This window comes from Miniopterus schreibersii (genome assembly GCF_964146895.1).
Source record: "Miniopterus schreibersii genome assembly, chromosome: X".
Taxonomy (NCBI): Eukaryota; Metazoa; Chordata; class Mammalia; order Chiroptera; family Miniopteridae; genus Miniopterus; species Miniopterus schreibersii.
The window spans coordinates 88093780-88120841 of record NC_138104.1 but is presented as its reverse complement, the minus strand read 5'-3'; the positions used below and the strand labels follow the sequence as shown (position 1 = coordinate 88120841).

At 38.0% G+C, this 27062-nt stretch overlaps 1 protein-coding gene across 5 annotated transcripts in view; it reads right to left on the bottom strand.

Moving 5' to 3' along the window:
* The window catches only part of DMD (dystrophin), a gene marked incomplete at its 3' end in the record, with an annotated part of 1946774 nt that overhangs the window by 437549 nt on the left and 1482163 nt on the right, over positions 1 to 27062 (bottom strand). For all 5 annotated transcript variants that reach the window (XM_081125527.1, XM_081125528.1, XM_081125524.1 and 2 more), the window contains one exon: positions 4930 to 5119. In XM_081125527.1, the coding sequence (XP_080981653.1) occupies positions 4930 to 5119 (190 nt within the window). The remainder of the gene's footprint in view (positions 1 to 4929; positions 5120 to 27062) is intronic.

The following is a 27062-nucleotide window of genomic DNA, read 5'->3' as shown; positions in this document are numbered from 1 at the left end:
GATGTTTAGGAAGTAGGGATATTTCCATTTATTAACAAATTCCTATTAGGTGAATGATTTGAAACTTGCGTTTGGATTTTTGGGGTCTTTGCCTGGAATACTGAGTCAGTTTAGAGTAATGGGTAGGATAGTAGGATTAGTCGAAGGTCAGAAGGTCAAATTTAGGATTAAATACTGACTCCTCTCTTTATATAGTTGCGTGACCTTAGGAGAAGTTACCCGATCTCTCAAAGCTTCGGGTTTTCATCTGTAAAAAGTATAAGATGATAGTACATCATGCAAGCGAAGCACTTAGCACACTGCCTGGCACATAGTAATTTTTAAGCGAGATATAGTTATTATCTATCCTAATAATAGGATAGGTATGTGGGATTAATCCCAGAAAATGAAGCATTTCTTTAATAAGGCTTTTTTTTTAACCATCTCCCTCCTCACCTGGGGGGGATACAACTCAAATTAGTTGATTTTCAAGGAAGTAGTAATAGCTAAATTACTTAACCTTTCTAATTTTATCCTCAACTAAAACCAGAAATAATCGTACCAATACCAGCGGGTTTCAGTGAGAATCAAATTAGAGAATGGAAGTAAAAATGCTTTGTCAATTATGAAAAATGAAAAATTTAGTTATCCTCATTATTAATTAATATAACTGATCTATTGATTTTAAAGAGTACAATGTTAGGTTTATATCTTCAGTTTGACTTTTGTCTACTGGTAACTCATAATGTGAATAATACAGATCTTTCATCTGAAGAAAGCTTTTTAAAAGTGCTTTTATATTATCTTACAAGATTCTCACAAAAGCTCTGTGAGGAACAAAAGACAATGGCTATTAGGGGCCATCCAGATTGACTTTTCAGAGTGCGCGGTATCTTCTTGAAAACCATGACCATCTTTATCAATGCTCTGAGGCCCAAAGCAAGAAATGTTTTAGACACAAGAAGAACCTGACACAATTATGAATATAGCTCTTCATTTTAAGGAGACATTGTCAATTAAAAAATCTCAAACTATCACATCTCAGGGCTCTATATGGTTGGCACTCTATAAAAATATATTGGCTTTAACATTCCAGCTAAAGAAATAACAATACTTATAAGGAAATTCTCATTATCCCAAAGTACAAAGACAACTATTATGTCCTTACTTTCAGTAAGGAGAGTAAATACCACTTTTCTAATATAAGGAAGAAATTTTAAAGGCTTTCAGAGTGGAATGAATCAAGTTAATTCCATTAAGGAAGCATATGCTTCATAATATATACATGTGCATAGAGCCCATGGATGGCAATGACTGCGGGGAGATTTAAATATCCTATGAAGTGGATGGCAAACAACAGTGAGTCAGGTAGTCTAGCAAGAGCTGGAGTCTCTCTATATAACAACTGATTGACAGCCACAGAGAAAAACATATTTTGTGAAGGTTTTCACTCCCTGTCTCTATTTAGTAGCATTCACTGCTCTGGGTGAACAGACATATCATTTCCACTGGGAAAGCTGTTGCTCTGGCTAGGCACTTGGAGTTCCTCATTTATTTATCTATTTATTTTAAATCCTCAAACAAGGATTTTTTTTTTTTTTTAATTGATCTTAGAGAGGAAGGAAGAGAGAGAGAAACATTGATCGGTTTCCTCCCATACATGCCCCGAGAGGGGATCAAACCTGCAACCTTCTGGTGCACAGAGCGATGCTACAACTAATTGAGCCACCCGGCCAGGGCTGGAGTTTCCTTTTTGAGTATCTAAGAACTATTCTTGCTATCCAGTGGTCCCCCTTTATCCACAAGGATAGCATCAAACTCTCTCTCTCTCTCTCTCTCTATATATATATATATACCATATTTTTTCTTATATATACATCCCTGTGATAAAGTTTAATTTATGAATTAGGCCCAGTAAGAGATTAACAACAATAACTAATAATAAAATAGAACAATTACAGCAATATACGCTAATAAAAGTTATGTGAGTGTGGTCTCTCTCAAAATACCCTGTACTGTATTCAGGTTTTCACTTAAAGGAAGCACTTCACAGCTTCTCTCTGGCATATCAGAATCGCAGGCATGACTACTCTTGCACTTTGGGGCATCATTAACTATAAGGGGACTTGAACACAAGCTCTGCGATGCTGTGACAGTCTGTCCGATAGCTTAGGCGGCTGCTAAGTGACAATAGCGGGGCGTGTCTACAGCAGGGCGGTGCTGGACAAAGGGACGATTCATGTCCCGGGCGGGATGGAGTGAGATTTCATCACGCAACTCAGAGGGCACTCAATTTAAAACTTATGATTTGCTTATTTCTGGAATTTTCCATTTAATATTTTTGGACCATGGCTGACCACAGGTACCTGAAACCGTGGATAAAGGGGGACTACTGGGCAGCATGAATCAAAGAACAAATATGATGCTACCAACTTCTTCATGTGAAGCGAGAAGGCAAACCGCTGCGTATCTTTCCTTCCCACATATTAGAGAAAATCCCTTTTGTTCAAAATTAAAAAATCATCTCCAGGTGGAAAAAGCAAATACTTCCATTTAGCTGAAATTGCATGTAATCTCCTACAATATGTGGTTTTATTTACTTTCAAAATTGGCGCTTCCATTTGTTGCTTGTAAACCCCAGGATCTTGATTCAATTCTATCACTTGAAATGTGCCATTAACAATAATCGAGAGTTTCAGTACTTTTGGAGTTTTTACCATACCTCTAAAGATTTCATCAAAAGACCATTATTGAGCCATCTAACTGAAAATCCGAGCTGGCTGTAAATGTCACTCTTATTTCTAAAATGTAGTTTCAACCTCAGGCAACTGGAATTGATAGAAAACACAATATTAACTAAGAGGGAATGAGAAAATTGCCATGTTTTAAAATGATGTTGAAATCTTAGTCCTACTGAAGTGAGGGAAAAAGACTATGTTTAAGATTTTCAGGGACTCAGGTAGTTTTATAAGGTTTTTAAGAATAAATACATTTTTTTAAATCTTCACCCAAGGATATTTTCTCCATTGCTTTTCAGAGAGAATGGAAGGGGGGGGGGAGGGAAACATCGACGTGAGAGAGACACATCGATTGGTTGCCTCCCGCACACACCCCAACTGGGGCCAGGGATGGGGCGTTGGCTGGAATTGAACCTGGGACTCCTCAGTCTGCGGGCCAACACTCTAACCACTGAGCCAAACCGGCTAGGGCAAGAATAAATACATTTTTTTTATACAGCACAAGCTAAGAAAGTTTCCTCAGCATAATTTCCAACTGTGTTTAATATAGAAATCAGAAATCTAAACACAAAAGGTACTTTATTCTGCCTTCTTCCAATATAAGTAGGAAACATGGCAAATTTTTTCTTTAATGATTCAGAATCTTGCAGTTTCTCAAGATTTGGAGTTATAAATGAATTTTCATTGTCTAGTACTGCAGGTGTAAATATAAAAAGTATAGGAGATAGATGGATGTATCTTTGCCCTCAACCAGACTTAATCACTGATTTAAGGGGTATTTTAATAAATTCTTATTATAAAATTATTTTGAGCCACCAGATTATTTTTTATTTTTAAAGTAATCTGCTAAAAAGTTCCACTTAAAGTTTTACTTTTTACCATAGCTGATGAGAATATGTGAATCTATATAGTATTTATTAAAATTCTAGGGTGACCTTCTGGGTATTTACAAGGAGGACATTTTATTTATGAAATGTCCTAAGTCCAAAAAATCACAGCATCACATTTTCTAACCATTTATCTAAGAGGGACCAAAAAAGTCTAACTTTGCATCGCTTTTGCATTCTCAAGCCAGGGGGTATGTCTGCAAAGATAAAGTCAGGTATTGTTCTAAACAAACTGCCTCCAAATGATCAAACCAACTCAACACACACTTTGGAGGGGCAAGTGGGGTCCCATGAGAAGGACAGGGCAGGAATGAAGAATTTAAGAAGCTATAAATTGCCACTGTCATCTACTCTATACACCAGAGCAGCAAAGTAGATCAAATACCATCTCAAAACAGAAAACAGAACAGAAAGGGGGAGGAGAAGAGCCTTTGCTTATGATGATTTGATTTGGGAATTATTTTTCAGCCTAGGGTACACGAGCACTTTTCTTCATGATTTAAAACTATGAAACAAAGAAGCAAATGAAGCTGGTCTAAAAATTGATCATATTATTCTAACACTCCAAATTTTATTTGTGATGACAGTAAAGTTCTTATATCAAGCCAGAAAACTCAACTATACATAACAAAACTCCATAATAGTTCAGGAAAATTATATCAGGTACTGAGAATAAACTTGAACTGTAAAATATGATTCTCACTAAGACTTCATTAAACACGACTCCCCTCGGCTTCTGTGTTCACTGTTTCTGATATGAAATTTTATGGCAATAATTTTTGTTTCTAGGAAAAACAATTGTCTGAAAATTGTGTTATCATTAACTATGACAAATTTAGCCATCTCATTTTTTATTTTCACAGATCATGCTAGGAAGAAAGCTACAAAATGCCAGATTAGCATTTCAAAACGTATTTGAAAGTAATGAAGGGAAACTGATTTAGTTAGCAACGCTAAATAAAATAGACAATTCATACAGATGCTTTCCCTGTAAAATATTAAATAAACATTCAAAAATGGCAACTTTTTCAATTTAATAAACCAATCCTTAATTTCTTTATCTGAGCAAAGTTTCTTGTCCAAAGCTCTGGTTTTACGTGCAAATTTTTCCTGGTTAAAAACACGTACTAGTTAGAAGATCGGGGTGTGAAATGAAATAATAAATGACTTTTTCTTCTTCCTCTGCCTCTTTCCTTCTTGCCCAAATGCTTAAATATACCAGGCCATATAAATAGTTTGCCCCCGGCCTATCATATACAAGGACATATGCTGAGAATTGTTCAACCGGTTCCACAAGAGCGCTCAAGTAGAAATGCCTGACTTACCTGCCATTGTTTCATCAGCTCCCTTACTCCCTTGGAATCTTCTAGGAGCCTTTCTTTATGGGTGGCATCCTGCAGGACATTGGCAGTGGTTTCAGCTTCTGTGAGCCAGGCAAGAAACTTCTCCAGGTCCAGGGGGAACTGCTGCAGTAATCGGTAAGTTTCTTCCAAAGAGGCCTCGCGCTCGTTCACTCTGCAAAGGGACAAATGTTCAGATGCAATTCTCAAATATCTGAGTGGTGCACCCAGAGAGCCTCATGAAAAGAGCAAGGGTAAAGGGACTAAACTGTAGATATGAACCGAGGGGTGAGTTGTTGGTAAAAGCAACAAAAACTGCCCTTGCCAGTGCGGCCTGCGCACCGGTCCCGGGGCTGATTCCCCGCCCGGTCAGGGCGCATGTAGTGAGAGCGCATTCGGGAGGCAACCAATCGATGTTTCTCTCTCTCTCTCCCTCCCCCCTTCTTCCACTCTCTCTAAAAATCAATGGAAAAAATATCCTTGGGCGGGGGTTAACTAAAACAACAAAAAGCAGCAACAACGAGAGAAGCCTTGGAGTTTTGAAAAGTTCACATATGAGTTTAGAGTATTGAAAGTTCATATATGAACTCTCAAAAATTTTTCTTTAACTTTTTAAGTTTTCTTAATCAGTTTTGAAAGTTTATTTTATTCTTTTTGAAAGCTTATTGTAATGTGCTGCAAATGCTTAAGCTAATCTTTATATGTAAAAACCCTAAAACCCTACACCATGCTTATCTTTGATGTCACCTGAGGCAGGACACTAGGATTGGATAGGCAAGGAGAAAAGTTAAGAAAATGTAAAACTGGAGTAGAAAGTTGAATGCTGGAGGAAAAAAAGAGAAGGGGATTGGAGGGCAAAGCAGAGCAAAAAAACTAACAAGTAAAAAAATACCTTTCGTAGAAACCTTTGTGAAGAATATTATTTTGTAGAACATTCGCTATAGTGTTCTAATAGTTTTATCTATTGCATTAGCTTTATATTTCATTACCTGCCTGCCATGTAACTGAGGCTATTTTCCAAAAGAAAATTTTATGTGTGTGTCATGGAAAAGTTAGAGCTGAAAAACCAGACAGATCTGGGTTTGAATCCCAATGTCCCCTACCAACTGTGTGATAGGGCAAGTTACAACCTCTCTGATTTTTTAGTTTCTCTTCTGCAATACGTACTGCTGTGACAAGAATGAAAATACAATGTCTGTAAAGCCTCACACATTATATAGTTAACACGTTACAGTTACTCAAAAATGTTGGTTCCCTCTGCCCGCACCCCATTCTCTCACTTCCTCTGGTCTTTTAGGAGTGAACCAAGTTCCCTAATGACACAAACAATCTTAAAAATATTATTCACATTTCCTGACAACATATATAATGCATGTATGGGGATACACACACACACACACACACCCCCTCAGCAAATACCTACATAATAATAGCTTGGGAGGGAAAATTGCCTTAGGCGGTAACAGTCCCATCTAAAAAGATTCAGGTAACTTTTTCTGCAGTGAGGAAATTAGTACCCGATTTCAGGGCTGTATTTGCCTTCGATTACTACACAAACACTTTCTGGGATTAAACATAAGCTGAAAATGGATTTTAAAAAATTGAACACTTGAATATGATACACGCTGCTTGTTAAGATGCGATTGTCAATAATTATGCAAAATTGCAATTTATTTCAGCAGCAACTTTACCATGGGATGTGCAAACCAGGCAATAAACAGCTCCTGCCGAGCCAGCGGCAGCAAAGCCCCCAGAAGGGCTGCTGATTCATCACGGGGGAGGTTTTTGCTGAGCATACAGTCTTCCAGTGTCGTTTCGGCGCTCCTGCTAGAGAAAAATCTTCTGTCTGCATTAACTGGCGGAGGGGAGAATAGGTTTATGAGGATGCAGCTATTGGAAAAAAAGGAAGCATCGCACTAAGCTATTTATAAACTCCTAAATAAACTTTAATAGTGCGCAGCGGAAAGGTGGCCTGGTGTCCCGCTTAGGGAAATCACTTAAATCTCACGCAGTTTAAGGGCTACCCTGGGCTGCTGGCTCCCTGCTTATCCAGTTTTCAGGCACACTATCAATGGAGAGAGAAAGAGCCAAATTGTTGTTTATTTATCTTTTACTTTAAAAATTCAGAACCAAAAAAATAAAAAATAAAAAATTCAGAACCATTGCGACAGCACCGAGAATCCTGTTACAATCGTACAGGTTGGGCACGTGTAACTGCTGACATCCGCTGATATTTCTAGGCTGGCCTGCGCCTTAGAAATCACTCAGACTCACTCCACCTCCAGCCCCAAATCTGGGATAGAAATTAGCTGTCACATTCCCGAAGACAAATACAGGGTGAGACACTGACATATTTTCGAACATACTCCAATTTCATACAAAATCAAAGGACAGCCTGAAAGTCTCTCCTGGCAGAGTGACGCTTAGAGAATTAGACACCGTGCATTTTTTATCCGCTCCTTCTCATGATGAGCTGTACGTGATGCATCTTAGCTCCCCTGTCCTTAAACTTGAAACACCACTTACCCTCTGCTTCCAGAGAACGTAAGCAGTAAATAACTTTGAGCCATTTGTAAAACGCAATGCACATAAATCAGATGAAAGGGTTCTACTGAGACAATGAGATTTCCAGCCAAATCCTACCAGCGAGTTCGCTGCTTTGTAAATTAGGCCCTTAGGGGATAACAGTAACTCTTTCAGGACAGTAAGGCACCATTTTCCTAAACTATACCCTCGTGGTCTGAAATACTGACAGCATCAGGCTGAATATTTTCTAGTTTGGAAAATACGTTAAAAAATTCAATGGCAGCAACAGCAGAAAATCTCTTCAAACGAGCCCCTTTACAGGCCTCTTCGATCACAGGGAGATTGTTGTTTCCTGCTTGTGTGGGAGTTTGCAGGCTCCATCCTTTCTCCTGAGGTCAGTCTATGTATACTGAATTCCTAAATTTTAATTGTGCCAAGTCCAGACTAGAAATGAGTCAAGGGTACTCGTATGCCATATTTGTGCATTCAAAATAGTTGTGAATGTACCTTGTACTTTTAAATTTTCTGTAACCATATGGCTTATATGATAAATAAGAATGTAGAAATGATGAGAATCGTGAAGAAATTTAAAAAATGGCTTAGAACAAAATTAAAGATCTAAAAATGGATTCTTTTGTAAATTCCTCTGTCTAGATTATCAAATTATAGACCCTGGAGAAAATTGGGCTGAATGTTCAAAGTACCAATGACTAGATATCAGAAGTAGTAGTGATGCTTTACAAATATAATCTACTGTATTGGTTAAGTACTGCTTATATAACAAATTTTAGTTCTCAGTTATTCCAGCTTTATAATGTACAAAATGAGCTAAGAATTTAATGGAGTATGGAAGGGTATGGCGACTTCAAAGGTTTTCTCTCCATTCATAAGGGTGCCATAAACCACTCTCAGTATGTAAATAGGGGCCGCGTGGTACAGTGGTTCCCAAAGTATGGCCCACAGACCAGCAACATGAGCATCACCTGAGGACTTACTAGAAATGTAAATTCTCAAGCTCCACCCTAGACCTACGAAATCAGAAACTCTGAGTGCGGAGTCCAGCAAGGCTTGTTTCAACAAGCCTCCCAGGTAATTCCAATACATGCTGCAGTTTGAGAATCACTGCCACTGGACACCAAGCTTGAACTGCTGGCGCACTGGACGCTGGGCTGGGCTGCCCGGCCCCTCTTCAGGACTGAAATATGTTTTGCACTCATTCCGGTTGGGGCACATGCCCGGGTTGTGGGCTCGATCCCCAGTCGGGGGGCATGCGGGAGGCAGCCGATCAGTGACTCTCTCATCATTGATGTTTCTCTCTCTCTCCCTCTCCCTTCCTCTCTCTGAACTCTATAAAGAAATAATAATAAAAAAAGGAAACAACAGCAACAAAATATATACTTGCTTAAGCTGTGTATGTGGATAAATATACAACTACTGTCTCAAAAGGGGACAGGATGGAGGATTCTCACACTCAGCATGGAGTCGGAAGAGCTACTGCAGCCCTGGTTGCTCTTCAAGGAGATCTACAGATAATGCAGAATTGCACTGTTGCCAGTTAGAAGAAAGAATCTACTGGAGGGGCAAAGTGCTCGAGCTATAAAGGTACAACCCTGCACCTACCCAAGAAGGTGCCCATCCAGAGACAACTCTATGTAAGGGGAGAGACTCACAGAAGGCATGTCTTCAGCATCTCCACCTTCCTTTTAAGAACTGATTACCATGAGGCATCAGATAAGTAATACTTGGATCTGACACTAAACATTCACATCCGTGTGCGTGCACACACACATATCACAGGATCTCTAAATAAATCTCTAAGACTTGAAATTTTCTTTTAAGTTCACTACTACCAATTTCTTAAGATCAGCCTAATACATAAAAAGCAAAGGAGTAAAGGAAAATTAGTACTTTCCAAGGTAAAGCTGAAAAGTTTAATTAATGTATAGACAATATTCCATTATTAGATACATGGATGGACAATACGTTATCAATGTACTCTATTGCAGGATGATTATGTTATATATTACATATATATAATCAAACAGAAATAAGCACATTGAATATTTTTAGGAGAAAAAAAGGCTGAATGTGATATAGAAGGCTATTTTACCCAGGTGTTTCTGTGTGACAACTTGGGGAAACTGACATCACTGTCTCCTAAATAACACTTCCTTCTGGGCCCTGGTATTGTCATGGAATAACCAAATAAAATAATCTGAATCTTTCTTTCCTGGTTTATTTGCATTTTAACCACTATCATTTCTTATGATATTTTTAGGGGATGGATTACAGCATGACCATTCCTCCCCCTTTATGGTTTGTTAGGTATAGACCAGAGAAAATGAGCACTTTTACAGCACCTGCACTTAGGAACAAAACGTTTCCAGCAACGTCAAACAGCACTCATAGAACCAGAGTTAACCTGAAGTTCAAACTCTGTTCTGTAACAGTCTGTACTGGTTTGATAGTAAATAAATTCCGCTTTGATTTTCTGGCAAATAACTTTGTATTGTATTTGAAAGGGGTAGCTAAAATTTTATTACCTATGGCTATATAGAAGTTTGTAGAAAGGATCTAGCAAATCTAGTAGTAATCTGCACTAATTAGAAGCAAGAACCTAAGCAAAATTCTTCCCTAATGCTTGGACAGCATCCCATTAGTTCCTTTGACTGTGGCTTTGATGCTGGGTAGCACCCCAGGGGGGCCAAAGGGAGGCCTCAAGCCCATCTAGGTCCTTGTCATGGAACAAGAAGGAATTCAAGAGTGTGACAGAAAGATTTAGCAAAGCACAGTAAATTTACCGAAGCAATAGTACGCACTCACTCAAGAAGTGAGAGCAGGTGACTCAGAGAACTAGACGCACCAATGATGGGATCTGGGTGGAAGGTTTCTGTTAAACATGGGCAAGGGGGGACAGGGCGGTCCTCTGGGGTGACTGCCTACGGTGCTCTTCCTCATCTCTCCTCTCCAGATAATTTCTTTTTGGTTCTCCCAATTACAGGAAATTGGGGAGGGGGAAGCTGGGGAACAGATGGTCAGTGAAGGTCCTGTCTGATGTTCCAGCCAAGACAGAAAAGAGGAGGGGTGGAGTTTGAGACCTTTGTTCCCTAATCAATCTTTCCTGCCTCAGCTGAATCTGTTTTGGGCAACATCTACCTAGAAATATGACTACAGGAGGGTGGTGCCAATGAGAGGATGTTTCTCTTTTTCCCTCTGTTATGGAACTGTGAACTCAGAAATATACTCTGTCCTTTCAATTCAACTGTTGACCGAGGGTAGAGACGCAGGCTCTAAGGGAGAGCACAGAAAAGAAAATTTAAAAGCTAACAACCATATAGCTCTTTAAGTGTTTTAAAACATACTCAGAATTATTCTTTCATCATTTCAGAAGGTATTCCCATTTTTTTCTACCTACAATCTGCTTCTGGTTTTCTTTGTATGCTTTCAGTTGGATATTCCATTTCCTCCCAATGGCTTTGAGCTCTACACAGATTATCTTTAAATCTGAACTTCATTCTTATTTCCACATGTTTACCAACATCTCGTTCATTGAGTCATCCAGGCATGTTTTCCATATGTATTATGTGCCAGGATTTAAGCTTGGTGATGGTGACGTAAAAGTCAATAAGCCATGGACTTGGGCATTTAACATATTTAAGTCTGGTGGACAAGACAGAGAGGTAAACATGGAACTACAGTTACAGTGTGATTAGGGCTATAATTCATCTGGATTCATGCATCACGCTGTATTTATGAACTTCAATATCAATTTGCCTAATAAGTGATTAATCTGTTTTTAAACATTTTTTGTGCTCTTCCTGTCAAAGAAATGGAGATAATCTAGCTGGGCTTTATCTTAAAACACAATAAAGGGGTTGCAGGCTCGATCCCCAGTCGGGGGCAGGCAGGAGGCAGCTGATCAATGACTCTCTCCTCATTGATGTTTCAACTCTCTCTCTCCCTTCCTCTCCAAAAAACAAGACAAAACAAACAAACAGAAAAACACAATAAAGGATGATCATTAAAAGTCTGCCTAATTGAACTGATTTTCACAAAAATAAGAAACCTTTTAGATGTATGGAACAGGTTACCGCTGGTTTCATTTTGCTGTTGGCAAGATCGATTCTGAGAGAACCATAATGACTTTCTCAAGCTCGCACACAAACAAGTGGCAGAACTGAGATTACTGCCCAAATCTTACATCTCAGAAAAGTTCCTACCTCTGAGAATAGATATTGGTGTCCACTCCTTTCTGATATACTCACTATAGTCAAAGAAAAGTGCAGGGAAGGTTATGCCATGGAATCCTACTCTTTGTTTTGGAGCACAGATTTATCTATTTATTACTTGACCATAAGCAGGGTCACTGAAACACAAGGGAACAGACGTGCAGAAACATTCTCCCACGCTAACTATTGCGGACAGATCTAGCTGATCTTCACTCCAAAACAAAAAAAAATCCATTCTCAACGCAAATTTGCTGGTTTGGTGTTGACCGACATATGAATTAATGAGGTTTTCAGCCCTTCTTCTTGAGGTCTGGTACAGAATTACTCAAACTCTCCAGAGTTAATTGGAAACCATGACCTAAATGTTCCCAAAGTATTGCTGATTAGTTCTCAGAAAACTCATTCCCATCTTTCGTCACCCTAGACAACACAGGATGACTTTTTAACATGTACAGAAGCAACACACTTGCACGAAAAATAGATTAGACCTCTAAAGATAAACCACAGCTTTGAAGCTATGTTTAAACTTCCTTCAATGATACAGACATTTTAGTAAAAGAAATCACCTAGACTTTACTTTTAAATAGTAAGAGAGTGGAGGCATTATCGGTCATGTAAGAAATTTTGAAATACACATTCTATCACTTTCATTTTTTACTCGGAATATATTTTTTTAATATATCTTTATTGACTTCAGAGAGAGGAAGGGAAAGGGAAAGGGAGAGAGAGAAACATCAATGATGAGAGAGTGATTGACCGGCTGCCTCCTGCACGCCCCCTGCTGGGGATCGAGCCCGCAACCCGGGCCTGTGCCCTGACCGGGAATCGAACCGCGATCGCCTGGATCCTAGGTCGATGCTCAACCGCCGAGCCACACCAGCTGGGCTACTCTGAATATTTTTAAAATTGAGATTTGCACAACATATCATTAGAGAAACAACCATAATTATATAATTTCCCTAAAACCACTAGGACACTTCTGAAAAGAAAATATTAGGAGACAGCAGTAAAAAATGTACTTTCTACTATTTGCATTACTCATTTCCTTTGATTTGTATTTCTATCCTATATCACTGAGAAAAATTAGATGATGAAAGAAATATACAAAATATTATGAATAGGTGAAGTATTCAATATATATATATATATATATATATATATATATATATATATATATTTTCCTAACTTGGATTGTTAAAACAAAGAGATTACCTTTCTTTAATCTAAGGTGCGTACTTTATATTTTCTACTGATACAATTCCTAAAGGTATTATTTGGGTAAGTTTAAAAATAATGTTGGGAGTAACTGATTATATTTGGTTTGGTTCAAATTCAGAGACTCAAATTACTATTCTGGATATTTACAGGACTGCAAAAAAAATCTTTAGAAAAATGCAGTTACACTACCTTCCAGATAAATACAAACAGATTAGGGTTGGTCTTACACTTAGACACAATTTGTACTCTAAATAAATTTTCACTGATTTGTATAATGTGAGTCCTTAAGTTGGTTTTGATCACTTACACTGTTAATGTCTGTAAAAGATACACTTCCTAATGTTCATAAGCTAGATTAAGTAGCTTGCCTCTCTCTATATTCTTTTTCATTCCTCGTATGGTACTTGTTTTTCTCTGACTGGCCTATTTCACTTGGCATAATAATCTACAGGTCCATTTATACTGTCACAAAATGCAAGATTTCCTTCTTTTATATGGCCAAGTAGTATTCCATTGTGTAAACATACCACACTTTTTACACACTCATCTACTGATGAGCACTTGGCTATTGTAAATAACACTGCAATGAACATAGGGTGCATATATTCTTTCGAATGAGTGTTTTGGTTTTTTTCAGATATATCCCCAGAAGTGGAATCGCGGGGTCATAAGGCAGGTCTATTTTTAATTTTTAAAGGAAACTCTATACTGTATCCATAGTGCACCAATCTACATTCCCAGCAGCAGGGCACAAGGATTCCCTTTTCTCCACATCCTCGCCAACACTTGTTTGTTGATTTATTGAAGAGATAGCCATTCTGACAGGTGTGAGGTGATACCTCATTGTGGTTTTAATTTGCATTCCTCTGATGTTTAATGACACTGCGCATTTTTTCACTTGTCTCTTGGCCATCTGCATGTCCTCTTTGGAGAAGTGTCTATTCAGGTCCTTGGTGCATTTTTCAACTGGATTTTTTTTATTTTGGTGTTGAGTTGTATAAGTTCTTTATAAATTTTGGAAATTAACCCCTTATCAGATGTATCATTGACGGATATGTTCTCCCATTCAGTGGGTGGTCCTCTCCTTTTGCTGACAGTTTCGTTTGCTGTGCAAAAACTTTCTAGTTTGATATAATCCTGTTTATTTTTTCTTTTGTTTCCCTTGCCTGAGGAGAAATATCAGAAAAAATATTGCTATGAGAAACGTCCACAATTTTATTGCCTATACCTTTTTCTAGGATTTTTATGGTTTTGAGTCTAACATGTAAGTCTTTAATGAATTTGGAGTTTATTCTTGTGCATGGTGTAAGAAGGTAGTCTAGTTCCATTTTTTTTGCATGTATCTGTCCAATTTTTCCCAACAGCATTTACTGAATAGACTCTCTTTACCTCATTGTATGTTCTTGCCTCCTCTGTCAAATATTAATTGACCATAGGATTCCCTAGGCATGGGTTTACCTCTGGGCTCTCTATTCTGTTCCACGGATCCATATGTCTTTTTTTTTATTTTTTATGCCAGTACCATGCAGTTTCGATTATTATGACCTTGTAGTATAGTTTGACATCAGGTAACGTGATGCCTCCAACTTTGTTCTTCTTTCTCAAGATTGCTGTGGCTACTTGGGGTCTTTTGGTTCCATGTAAATTTTTGGAACATTTGGAGTATCTTAAAAGAAATTGCACTGAATCTGTAAATTGCTTTCGGTAGTATGGACATTTTAATGATGTTAATTCTTGCTATCCATGAACATGCTATATATTTCCATTTGTTTGTATCTTCTTTAATTTCTTTCTCCAGTGTCCTATAATATTCAGAGTACAGTTTTTTATGTCCTTGGTTAAATTTATTCTTAAGTATTTTTTATTTTTTGATGCAACTGTAAATGGGAATGTTTTCTCAGTTGCCCTTTCTGGAGAAACTGAGTTTCTCCAAGTTGGTGTATACACATGCAGTTGATTCCTGGATATATATATTTTTTGCACTCTGATACCTGACTGAATTCATTTATCAGTTCTAGTAGTTTTTTGGTGAAATCTTTAGGATTCTCTATATACAGTATCATGTATATAATGAAGTTTTACTTCTTCCTTTCCAACTTGGATGCCTTTTATTTCTTCTTCTTGTCTGATTGCTGTGGCTAGGACTTCAGTACTATGTTGAATAGGAGTGGTGAAAGCGGACATCTCTGTTTTGCTCCTGATCTTAGGGGAAATGCTTTTAGATTTGTCCATTGAGTATGATATTGGCTGTGGGTTTGTCATATATGGTCTTTATTATGTTGAGCTATGTTCCCTCTATTCCCACTTTGCTGAGAGTTTTCATTATAAATGGGTGCTGGATTTTGTCGAATGCTTTTTCTGCATCTATTGATATGATTCTGTGATTTTTATACTTCATTTTGTTAATGTGATGTATCACGTTTATTGATTTGCATATATTGTACCAGCCTTACATCCCTGGAATAAATACCACTTGATCATGGTGTGTGATCTTTTTAATGTATTGCTGGATTTGGTTTGCTATTATTTTGTTGAGGATTTTAGCATCTATGCTCATCAGGAATATTGGCCTGTAATTTTCTTTCTTTGTCGTGTCTTTATCTGGTTTTGGAATTAGGATAATGCTGGCCTCGTGAAATGAGCTTGGGAATCTTTCCTCCTCTTGAATTTTTTGGAATAGTTTGAGGACGATGGATGTCAGTTCTTTCAATGTTTGCTCAGGTTCACCTGTGAAGCCATCTGGTCCAGGACTCTTGTTTGTTGGGAGTTTTTGATTACTGCTTCAATTTCACTAGTGATGATTTGTCTATTCAGATTTTCTGATTCTTTCTGATTCAGTTTTGGAAGATTGTATGTTTCTAGAAATTTATTCATTTCTTCCAGACTGTCGAATTTCTTGGTATACAGTTATTTGTAATACTTTCTTATAATCCTTTGTAACTTCTCCTCTTCTATTTCTGATTTTATTTATTTCATCTTCTCTCTTTTTTTCTTGATGAGTCTGGTCAAAGGTTTCTCAATCTTGTTTATCCTTTGAAACTACCAGCTCTTGGTTTCACTCACCTACTGTATTGTTTTTTTAGACTGTATTTCATCTATTTCTGCTCTGATCTTTATTATTTCCTTTATTCTACTCACTTTGGGCTTTGTTTGTTGTTATTTTTCGAGTTCCTTTAAGTGTAAAGTTAGCTTGTTTGAGATTATTCTTGTTTCTTGAGGTAGGCTTGTGATATTATAAATTTCCCTCTTAGGACTGCTTTCCCTGTGTCCCGCAGATTTTAGGTTGTTGTATCCTCATTTTCATTTGTTTCAAGGTATCTTTTGATTTCTTCCTCGGTCTCACTGTTAATCCATTCAGTGTTTAGTAACATGTTATTTAGTCTCCATGTCCGTGTATGTTTTCCAGTTTTTTTCTTGTGATTGATTTTTATGTTCATGCCATTATGGTCAGAGAAGATGCTTGATATGAATCTTTTAAATTTTATTGAGACTTGTCTCATGAAAGTCCATTGTTCTTAAAAAAACTTACAAACCAAAATTATTTTTGATGTTAATTTACTGAATAATTAGTATTTGTATAGAATTTTAAAGTTTATACATTATTTCGGTTAACCCCCCACTATAATTTGTAGATATCATCTTTGTTACAGAAAATTGATTATATAACACAGTAGTCTTCAGTTATAACTAAGATGTTTAAAGATGAGAATAACCAATTCTGTGACCAGAACTGTGTTTTGCTTTGTAGAAGCATAGATATTAAACCTTTGGAACTTGTATCTTTCATTAAGTTTTGTACTAGCAGTGAAAGTGAAATGGTGGACAATTTCACTAGACGATATGCTGTATTTAATATTCAATGACTGAATTTCTACTACTCTTACATGAAAATCTTTTTTCTTTTGAATTTTTAAAAAGCATCCCTGCAATGAACGCTAACTCAAAGTATTTTTTAGGTACAGTGCTAAAACAGAGGGCACAACAAACAACTTCTGTCAAAATTAATCCACTACTTTGGCAAATTTGCTGATTGCCTATAAGTCTGATCTTGGTCCAGAGATATCACGTACTGAAAGGGCCTTATAATTTATCCTGTCTAGGCACCCATTTGACTCCATCACCCAATGTACTCCTATCCTCCTTGCTTTGTACCACCCATAAATTTGAATGGGCGTCATCTCTGTAGCTCCACTCATATTCTGTCAAAAACATCCAGTGTGTCAGGAAAGAGAATAGAACCTTGTGATATAGCACCAGAGATCTCCCTTCACTATTTGACACTGATCTATTCATCAACATCCTTTGTGTGAAAGCTTGAAATGGTTTTCAAACCACCTAATTTACCTTGCAGCTAGCCAGTATTTCTCCAACCTATTCACAAGAATATAATGAAAGGCCTTGTCAAATGCCCTGATGAAATGCAAATAAACTGCTGCATTTTGTTCATCTTCCAGTCTGAAATTTCTCCAATGCAAAAACTTATTTTTGCCTCAACCCTATAGATACTGTAGGTTTTATTTTTCTCTGTATATGGATCTGAGCTTGTTCTACAAAATTACCTCATTGATCTCTTCAAGAAATGGGTTCATATATCTCTTACAGCCTCCATCTAAGTAGCACTCATCATTTTTAAAGTCTTGGGGAGTTACAATATCTCCTGTGATGTTTATATAGAATTTATCTGCATTTGCCAACATCTAGTTAGAAGGCAATTAATGTAGCCATGGGAGAGATGTCATCATCACTCTTTTGAAGAGACCATGCCATTCAATAAAGGTGACAGGAATAGATTGTAACTGCAGTGATAATCACAGAATTTTAAAAGACTGATAGACAATCTAGCAGATGTTAAATGTTTGCTCCTTTCATTCAGCCTTGAGAAAATGGCAACTGTATGGTTCTCAGAGAATATTATTTCATTAATCCACAAATCAGTTCTTGTCTGAAAAATATTTTACCCAATTTTACGGACCACATAACAGAGCCTTTCTGGAAATTGAGGGAGGGTGTTTAATTAACAGTGATTCAAGAGTGCTACTGGCATTTCATGGGGAGTGGCTAGAGATGGTGGACTTCAAGCACAATGAAGAACTGTCTCAAGTCCTACAGCATGTTGGAAAGTCCCACCGGACACTCATAGGAAGAAATCCTGCTTCTAAACACCCAAACCCAGAACTTTACTCAGTTTGACATATAAACACAAAATACCTTTGTCAAGGTTTTAATACACATTGAATTTTTCAGAAATGCAACTAATTTGCCATGAAAATCCAAGGAAAATTTTACTTTGTGCTGTTAAGCATTTTGCCAAGATTTGTTCAGCACTTTGGAAAAACTGGTGTCACTCTGCATTTGTTGATGTTGCATTCATAATATAATCATCTCAAAACTTCACTCGTGTTCCAGTTTGATCCTAACTGGGTAGTTGCATACTGAAATACATATAATTTTATTGTATATGACTCTCATTTATGTTTCACATTTAAGTCAGGGCATCATTTTTAGAAACTGTGTCTATAGAAACAAACAAAAAATTATGTCTATAGGTTGGGTATATTTTTCTACAAATTTTGATTTATGATAGTAAAGAAGGCATTACAAAGTATTTGTTCTAAGAAAAGAAAAGGGGGTGACAGTGGATCCGAGAAGGTTGAAAACCACTGACACAGAGCTACAGGGAAATTTCAAGATGAAGGATATCATACTGAAAATAAACAGAATTTTTAAGGAGAGAATTAGGATATTTTCCCCCTGTGTGCCCAATCCCTCATCCTTACAGCTCCGCAGAGCACTAAATCACATTTTAAAAATTGCTCTCTTTTACAGCCAGCTGTGACTACCGGTGAACTGGAGGTCTATTTCATATACGAACCTGAATTAAAAACAGCCAGCCCTTTAGTTAGTTCAGGCCCACATTCCTGATTACATTTGACACAATAATCATCATCATATCTTAAGACTCAAATCAGCCTGACAGTGCTCAACTCAGGGCTGCTTCTCCCAATTAGTTGAAAACTGCAGCCCTGCTCACCTTCTAGGGGATAAGTTTACATTTACAATTTTGCTGCGGTGAAAGGCAGCAAACATGATGGAAGGAGCAAATCAACTTTCTAATGTATACAGTAATATATTATTTTAAGCTCACCTAACTCTGATAAATCTGTTTTGACAGGAATGAAAAAGTGTAAGCATTTCTGTTATAATTTAAAAATATATATATACAAAGCTTCAGATAGCTAGAGTTTGGACTAGAAAGAGGAAATAAGCATATACTGTGAACATTTTTTACAAATTATTTCCTAAATAAGAGCTTTCAGAAGGGAGTCTTTTATGTAAAAGATATATTAAAAATAACCAATGTCATCCCAATAAATTAAAAAATAATATGCAATTAATGGATTAATGGATAGGTGCATATTATTTGAAAACCGAAAGTGAGTAGATATCAGGGTCTAACGGAATACGCTTCCAATAAGATGCTAAGATGAGAACACTGTGTTCGTTTAACACAAGTGTCATTCTACATATCTGGTTTAAAATCATTTCTGCCTCCTTCCAAAGAATTTATATGCATATATGCATCAGCCATGGACACAGGCAATAGTGTGGGGAAGCCTGGCAGGGGGTGGGTGCGAGGTGGAAGGGGTCAGTGGGGAAAAAAGGTGACATCTGTAATTCTTTCCACAATAAAGATACACTAAAAAAGTAAAAAATAAAATAAGTAAAAAATAAAAGAATTTCTGCCGTATTTCTAGGGGAAAAATAAGCAAGTAAATTTTTGTGCATTTGGTTCCCTCAATGATGACACCTTTCTATTGAGATCAAGGCAGTTTGCGCGCACTGTGGAAAAAATGAGCCGCGGTGAGTTAGGCCCCCTTCACGGCAGCATTCCAGATGGCTGGCCTAAAGCTCTGCTCGGAGAACAGTGCCCTTAGGTGCCATTTCCTAAATGTGTAACAGCACAGAGTCAAAACCAAGAAATATACAGATGAGACAAAGAAGAGTCTAGAAAAGGAGGAAAATGCTGGGCAGCAGGAGAACTGGAAGGGCAAGATTCTGGAGGGAGCTGAGGTACAAGGCATTTGCCACTGGGGATGGAGGCATGAGGACAGGGACAGGTATATAAGACCTGGCAGCGGGCAAGAGCCCACGGGAAGGAAGCAAATGCCAAAAATACACACGTGGAGGTTGAGGGGGAGATAAAAATGAACAAAGAGGGAGGCGAAGTTGGGGACAGGAGCACAGAAGTGGTAGAAATAACAAATAAGGGAGGAGGCACCGCAGGGGCAATGTTTCTTCGAGTTTTATTTTCCCCAAGCATCCCTACTAACACCAAGCTGAACATTTCTTCTAAGACACCACATTATAAATATCCTTAATTTATGGATATAGCTAAAGAAATATTTATTTTTCTTATAGTATAGTTATATTTATGTGGGATGTGGGATGGATTCTAAAGTCTCGTTCCTCATGCAAGTTTTCATCATTTTGTAGGGAAGTCAAGAGTGTTAAAACACATGAATATTCATCTATTATATATACCATAGTCTAAATTAATTTTGCCCTGAATTTTCATGATATGCATTATTAAATAAAAAGGTAATGTTAATGCTCCTCAATGAATTAATTGATGTCATGACCCTTTAGAATTAGTCAACAATATAAATATTGTAAGCAACCTTTCTACAGGTTCTGTTCTCTTTTAAAAAACAAAATTCTCACAGTAATTAAATCTTTGAAGAGATTTTTTTGACCTTTAAAAAATAAAAAAGGTCCCATGTAAGCCAAAATTCTTTAAAATTATCCAGAAAAAGTATATGTTCACATTGTTTAAAACTTCACAGTCCACTGTTACGAGTACGATAAAGTTAATATGCGCAACAAAGTTCAGCAAAAATAATCAGAGATGAGCTCTGGTAACAAAATTCACGTATTTAATCTTACTCTTCTCGTATTACCTAAGAGAGTTCTCCCAAATTCTAGCACCCATGAATCATAAGAAAACTCAATGAGAAATCCTTTGAGTGACAACAACCTACTTTAAAACGTGGGTACTAAGTTGTAAACCACCTGGCTCATGCTCGGGCTGGCATCATTTTTCCAAAATGAAAATGCTATTGAGGTGTTGTCATTTAAATAACCCTTGATGATTAACCAACTGATTTGCTTTAGTTGGTTTCAATATGCTAGTGACAACACGGATACTGGCACAACACAAAACTCCCACGCAAGGAGATCACTGAGCAATCTGGTCAATTCCCTGTTAATTTCACATAAGTACAGTTACGAGCTGCTTTTTGCTAGGAGCAGAGAGACTGACTTTTTTTTTTTTTTTTTGTCCAATCCTTATTTTGCTCAATGAGTCCTGCAAACAAATAAAGTTTACCGCATCAGAAGCAGTACAAGGACATTTCATTTGGAAATATCCTTGAATGTCACCTCTGGAAGCTTAAGTGACACAGGGGGAGGCGGAGCGTCTGGGGAAGACGGATGCCATTCAGAACGACGGAGGCTTCGGAGTCTCACCTAGCTGTTCACTTCTGGCTGGAAATCAAAGTGTTGAATTTAGGTTCAAAAACGTCACAGTGATTACTTAGGGTGTCACTGGCTCCCCAAGCAACTTAAAGTTAACTCAGCTCTTCCACTTCCCCGCTGTGATGACAAAAACGCGGTCAGAGTTTATTGCTGCTTCCCACCCTTCTTAGAAACTACTGCGCATGTCACTCAGGCACTTTCTGTCCTCAATAAATGGTGTCAGCAGGAAACAGTGATTTGTGGATAGACTGTTTTTTTCTTTTTCCATTTCTTATTTATAACATTTAAACCATTCTATAACCCGATTCCAGGACTAAGTTTAAGAATTTATATGCACATATGCACAACCCAAGGACATCGACAATGGTGGGGAGAGGGACTGGGGAGGGGGGTGGGACGGGGTGGAACGGGGCATTGGGGAGAAAAAGGGACATCTGTAATATTTTAAACAAAAAATAAAATTAAAAAAAAAAGAATTAGTTTACTCTGAAGTAGTTTGAGTTCTTTTAAGGAAAACTGGCATTTTTCTATAGGTCAAGTATTAGTTTATCATATAAACTATAAGCCGAGTGTCTTTGACAGGTACAAACACTTCTGGTTTCTCATTTGAAAATATGAAATCATACTTTCCCCCACCTGATTGTGCTTTTCCTGCAGCATGTATTTTTAAAGTAGCTCTTAAAACTTGTAACATGTGACATAGTTGCAATTATTTTAATCTTCATGAAAAAATGATGAGATCAAAATAAAAGTATTGGTGTACCTTTGGTGCTGGGACTAATAAAACTGCATATTACTTCTGTGAGTGGAATATATATTCAAGGAGAATTGTGTTCATCATTTCCAACACCTACTGCGGGACATGGAAAAGAGTGAGAGCTTAATTTTTACTGAAGCAATTAATTAGAAAATGGCAAATGCGCATCAGTATCAGGCCTTTCACCTCATGTCCATTATGTCGTACTCACACCAGTGCACATACAATTGTCACTGTTTGGGACCTTTTCTTTTAAAGTTAAGAGTCGTAAGGCTCTAACAGATGCCACATTTTCAAAAGCAAAATTTGGCACAACTCTGAAATACAGATAAGATGGAGGGAAACTCGATTCTCCATAAAGAATGGCAAATGCTTGCTTAGATGCCCTCTTGGAGTGAGTCACTTTAACGATGCTGGCAGAGGTAAAAAAAATCAAAAAAAAAAAAAAATCTCTGCATCACAATTACAACAAAGCTGGGGTTTTGAGCCTGGGAAAATCACAGACTCTCCCTGCCTCAGTATCTTCATCTGAGTTAGGAGTATTTTGATACTGAAAAAGGTTAACTCAGAGCTGTAAAATGTTACATCCACTTGAAATGCGGCTTAGCGAATTGTAAAGATGTCTGTCCACCTGCCTGCCACATGGCAAGGGAGAGTGGAGCTCCCCTGAGCAAGCTGCCCTACCCTGTCCATTAAGGACTTGTAGTCAAGAAGGAGCCCCAAGCCACCGGTTTGCAAAGCAGTCTGCAAAATCCTGCTAGGACCTGGGGCTTCAGCCCTGTTCTTCAGGCTGCTCCGCTGAGGAGCCCTGGCCTCTCCGCAGAGGGGACCAGCCTGTCCCTCAGGAACGGCTGCCAAGCGAGAGGCTGGCTGGTTGGCCACTCTACAGGAGAAGCATATGGGGGCCGATTCCCTCTCTCTCTGTCTCTCACACACACACATACACACCCCCCCCCCCCCAAGTGCTTGGCTGGGTTTCTAGAACTGTCTACCTGCAGCCACCTGACAGTTAGGCTAAGTGTAATCATTGTGGATTATATGGTTTGTGTGGGGAAAAAACCGTAAGTGTTAGTCCCACGCTATTAAAATGTTAATGAGGACAGAGTACCAAGGAGGGTTAATGGAGTTCTTGTTTCTAGAAAATAACTTATTAGCAGATCCCAGCAATTATAATAGTTTCTATTGTTTATTGTTATCTACTAAAATAGACTTCTTTCACTAAAGATATCCTAAATTACCTCTGTGATTTATAAGTGATTTCCCTCCCTTATCACTGTGGAAAGTCTCAGGAAAACAAAGATTCAGTGTGAGTGAAATATGCTGGGCCAGAGACGCAATCCCTCTCTCTGCTGCCACCATCATCCGTGTCCTTCCTTCTTTCTCTTTCTCCCAGTCCCCCCACCCATCTCCCTCTCCCTTATCTATCCATCCATCCCTCCCTCCCTCCCTCCCTCCTTCACTCCTTCCATCTATCCATCCATCCCTCCATTCATCCATCCCTCCCTCCCTCCACCTCTCCATCCATCCATCCATCCATCCATCCATCCATCCATCCATCCATCCATCCATCCTTCCCTCCATCCACCCTTCCCTCCCTTCCTCCCTCCCTCTCTCCCTCCCTCCATCCCTCCCTCCATCTATCCATCCATCCCTCCCTCCATCACCTATCTATCATCTATCTATCTATCTATCTATCTATCTATCTATCTATCTATCTATCTATCTATCTATCATCTATCTATCTATCTATCATAAATTTATTAATATTCCCAGAAAAAGACTCTAAACTTCCAACAGAATATGAAGTGAGAGTAACAGTCCCAAGTGAACACTAGAAAAGATATCTCAGCAGAGTCAAAGATAGAATAACACAACTTCCCTTGATTAGATGAGAAATTTATGCCCAAGTAGAGTTGAGCTAATGGTACTCAAGAACACTATTCTGGTAACTCCCAGTGAAATGATCTCCATGCAGTATCTATGCTACATACTGTGCTATCTGTATTACAAATGCTTACTGAGGACTGATTATTGGGCCAGATGCCACAGTGTCATGTAAGATTCTTCTTGAGAAACTGGTTCCATGGTCAAGTTTTAGAAGGGATACACACTGTATAAATCTACCCCTCCCCCCTCCATTCCTAAACACACACACTTTCTTTATTCACAGTGCAGACACTATAATAAAAATTCATTAATTCCACAGAAATTTGTTTACCTTGACTTAACCTGTTATCTAAACTTTCTTTTTTGACCAAATAATCCTTTCTTGAGCTAACACTTATTAATGTATAATGGCACTAGTTCTGGCAGAACCCCATTTGGAAAAAAAAAACACAAAAAACTTTAGGAAAAGACTATAAGAGGGTGCCAAAGTCATGTGTCACCTGACACTTGAAATTATTATCCCAACGTGTTTTTGAACACTTCTATGACCTTACAAGGCAGCCTGTTCCATCTTTGGTCAGCTCTATCACAAAATCCCTTTCTCAAATAAGCTGAAATATAAATTCTTATATTCACTGCAGATTCACTGCAGGTTAGCTTCTCTCTCTGACCGATCCTGCCTCTTTCACATACTTACAAATGTATTTCTTGGAAACACTCCTCAACCAACTTTCTGCACATAACTCTCCACCTTAGGGAGTTTCCTTCTCCCTAAGAAAAGGGAGCCCAGGCTAAGTAAGTTGGATTTTGTTTTTATTTCACTTTTCTTTTGACCTCAAGAATAGCACCTTATATTTACATTTCATCTTTCAATATTCAGCCTACTGCTCCAATTTGTTGAAATCTTTTTGGCTTCTGATACTCTTGTCTGCTGTATTTGCTATTTCTCCCTGCTTTGTGTCATGGGCAAATTTGATAAGAATGGTATCTACGTCTCCATCCAAGTCACTGATGAAAATATTGAAAGGGACAGAGATGAGATTAGATTACTGTGAAAAGCTGCCAGAACCTCCTTCCAAATTGATATGTATCCATTAAGCAACAATGAAGAGAGCATAGGCCTCAGAGTCCCAGGTTTGGGTTTGGAACACCAGCTCTAAGGAGAGGTCAATAGCTATCCTCAGAGCTAAAACGAAAAATGCCATTTTAGCACTTCTATTTTAACAGACAATTTAGGAATTATTTGCATAGTATATATTAATGGACCATATCTCACCACCAAAACCCCATAAAATTATAAATAATCATGAATTCATGGTTATTATTTTTCACCTAATCTGTCTCAGGATGAAAACTGTATTTGGTCATTTTTATGGGGGGCTTATTTCATTTAAATATATATATATATATTTATTGATTTCAGAGAGAGGAAGGGAGAAGGAGAGAGAGAGATAGAAACATCAATGATGAGAGAGTCATTGACCGGCTGCCTCCTGCGTGCCCCCTGCTGGGGATGGAGCCCACAACCCGGGCATGAGCCCTGACGGGGAATCGAATGGAGATCTCCTGGATCCTAGGTCAATGCTCAATCTGTGAGCCAAGTCGGCCAGGTCAAATAGTTTTTAAAAAGAGTTCATGATAAAGTTAATGTTTAACAGCTAACTCAATCTCATTACGTAGATCTAGAATACTTACAATATAGAAGAAAACCACAACTCCTAGGGATTGTGGGAGCAGCCACAAATCTAAGCAATGTGGTGATAACCTCTAAAGGTGTGCACAGTCGGTCTGTGTTATTGCTTTAAGTGCCCTGTGGCACGAAGACACTGACTGGACTGAGAGTGATAAAATGAGCATCACAGTAGGGATGCAAAGCTGAATATTAGAAGATACTTAAAACATGTAACCACTGCTTTGCATGGGAAATGGGTTCCCTGGCTAATTTAAATAGCTTCATGTCTTTGGGTGAACACTGATGCTAGGCCGAATGGACAGAGCACTGAGCATTGGCTGGAGGCATGAGGCCACTGCTTTTGTTTCTGCCTGTTTAATAAGCCACCATGTGAAATACCTCAAGGAAGTATTTCCCCTCAGACTCTTTTGTTGAATAAAGAATACCTGCATATTACCTTACTAATCAAAACTATCTGAAACTTCTCTTGACTGTTAATAAATTGGGAGTAAGTAAAATAAAAATAGGCAAACTATACTTACAAAAATATGATGAAAGGAAATGCTAAAAATGTTCAGTGTGATTCTTTCTAAATTTAAAATTTTTTCTACATTAAGTATCACTTTATAGTAGGAAAATTATGTCGAAGTATAGAAGAAACTTCTAAACACGGAACAATGGTATATAAAATAAAAACTGGAAAATTAAAAAAGGCAGAATCTAAACTCAGAAACAAGATAAATAGCTCTTTGGTCAGAAATGGCACAGAAACGCAAAGTGTGTGCAGGGCTGAAGACACGAGGCTGTTAGGCTTGGGATGGGAAGTAGGTAGTGGCTGCCAGGAGTTCAGATTCTGCTTGGCTCAAGAGTCTGAAACTGCTCCACACCAGAGAAAGGACCTGAGCCAGGCTCTTTGCTTCAATTAGCCAGGGACGGTATCAGGTTTCCCAGCAGGTAAAAGGGGGCTACAGAAAGAGCAGCTATTAGCCACCACCTAGAACTGCTTAAATAACCCCCTCCACACTGGGGGGGATTTAAAGGACTACTTTTCACAAAACTTACCAACACCTGTACATATATCCTGCATCATTTTTTAAAAAGAAAGAACACAATTGAATTCATGATGTAGAGAAAAATCAATCCCTATTATAAACTGAATTAAGCCAAAAGATCCCCAAACTATGCGATTGTTAGAAATGGACAATTATAAGTCGAATGATGATTACAGATATTTGTCAAAATAACTCACCTTTCTAAGAATAAACTCCAGCTAATTTATATATTTTATTCACTA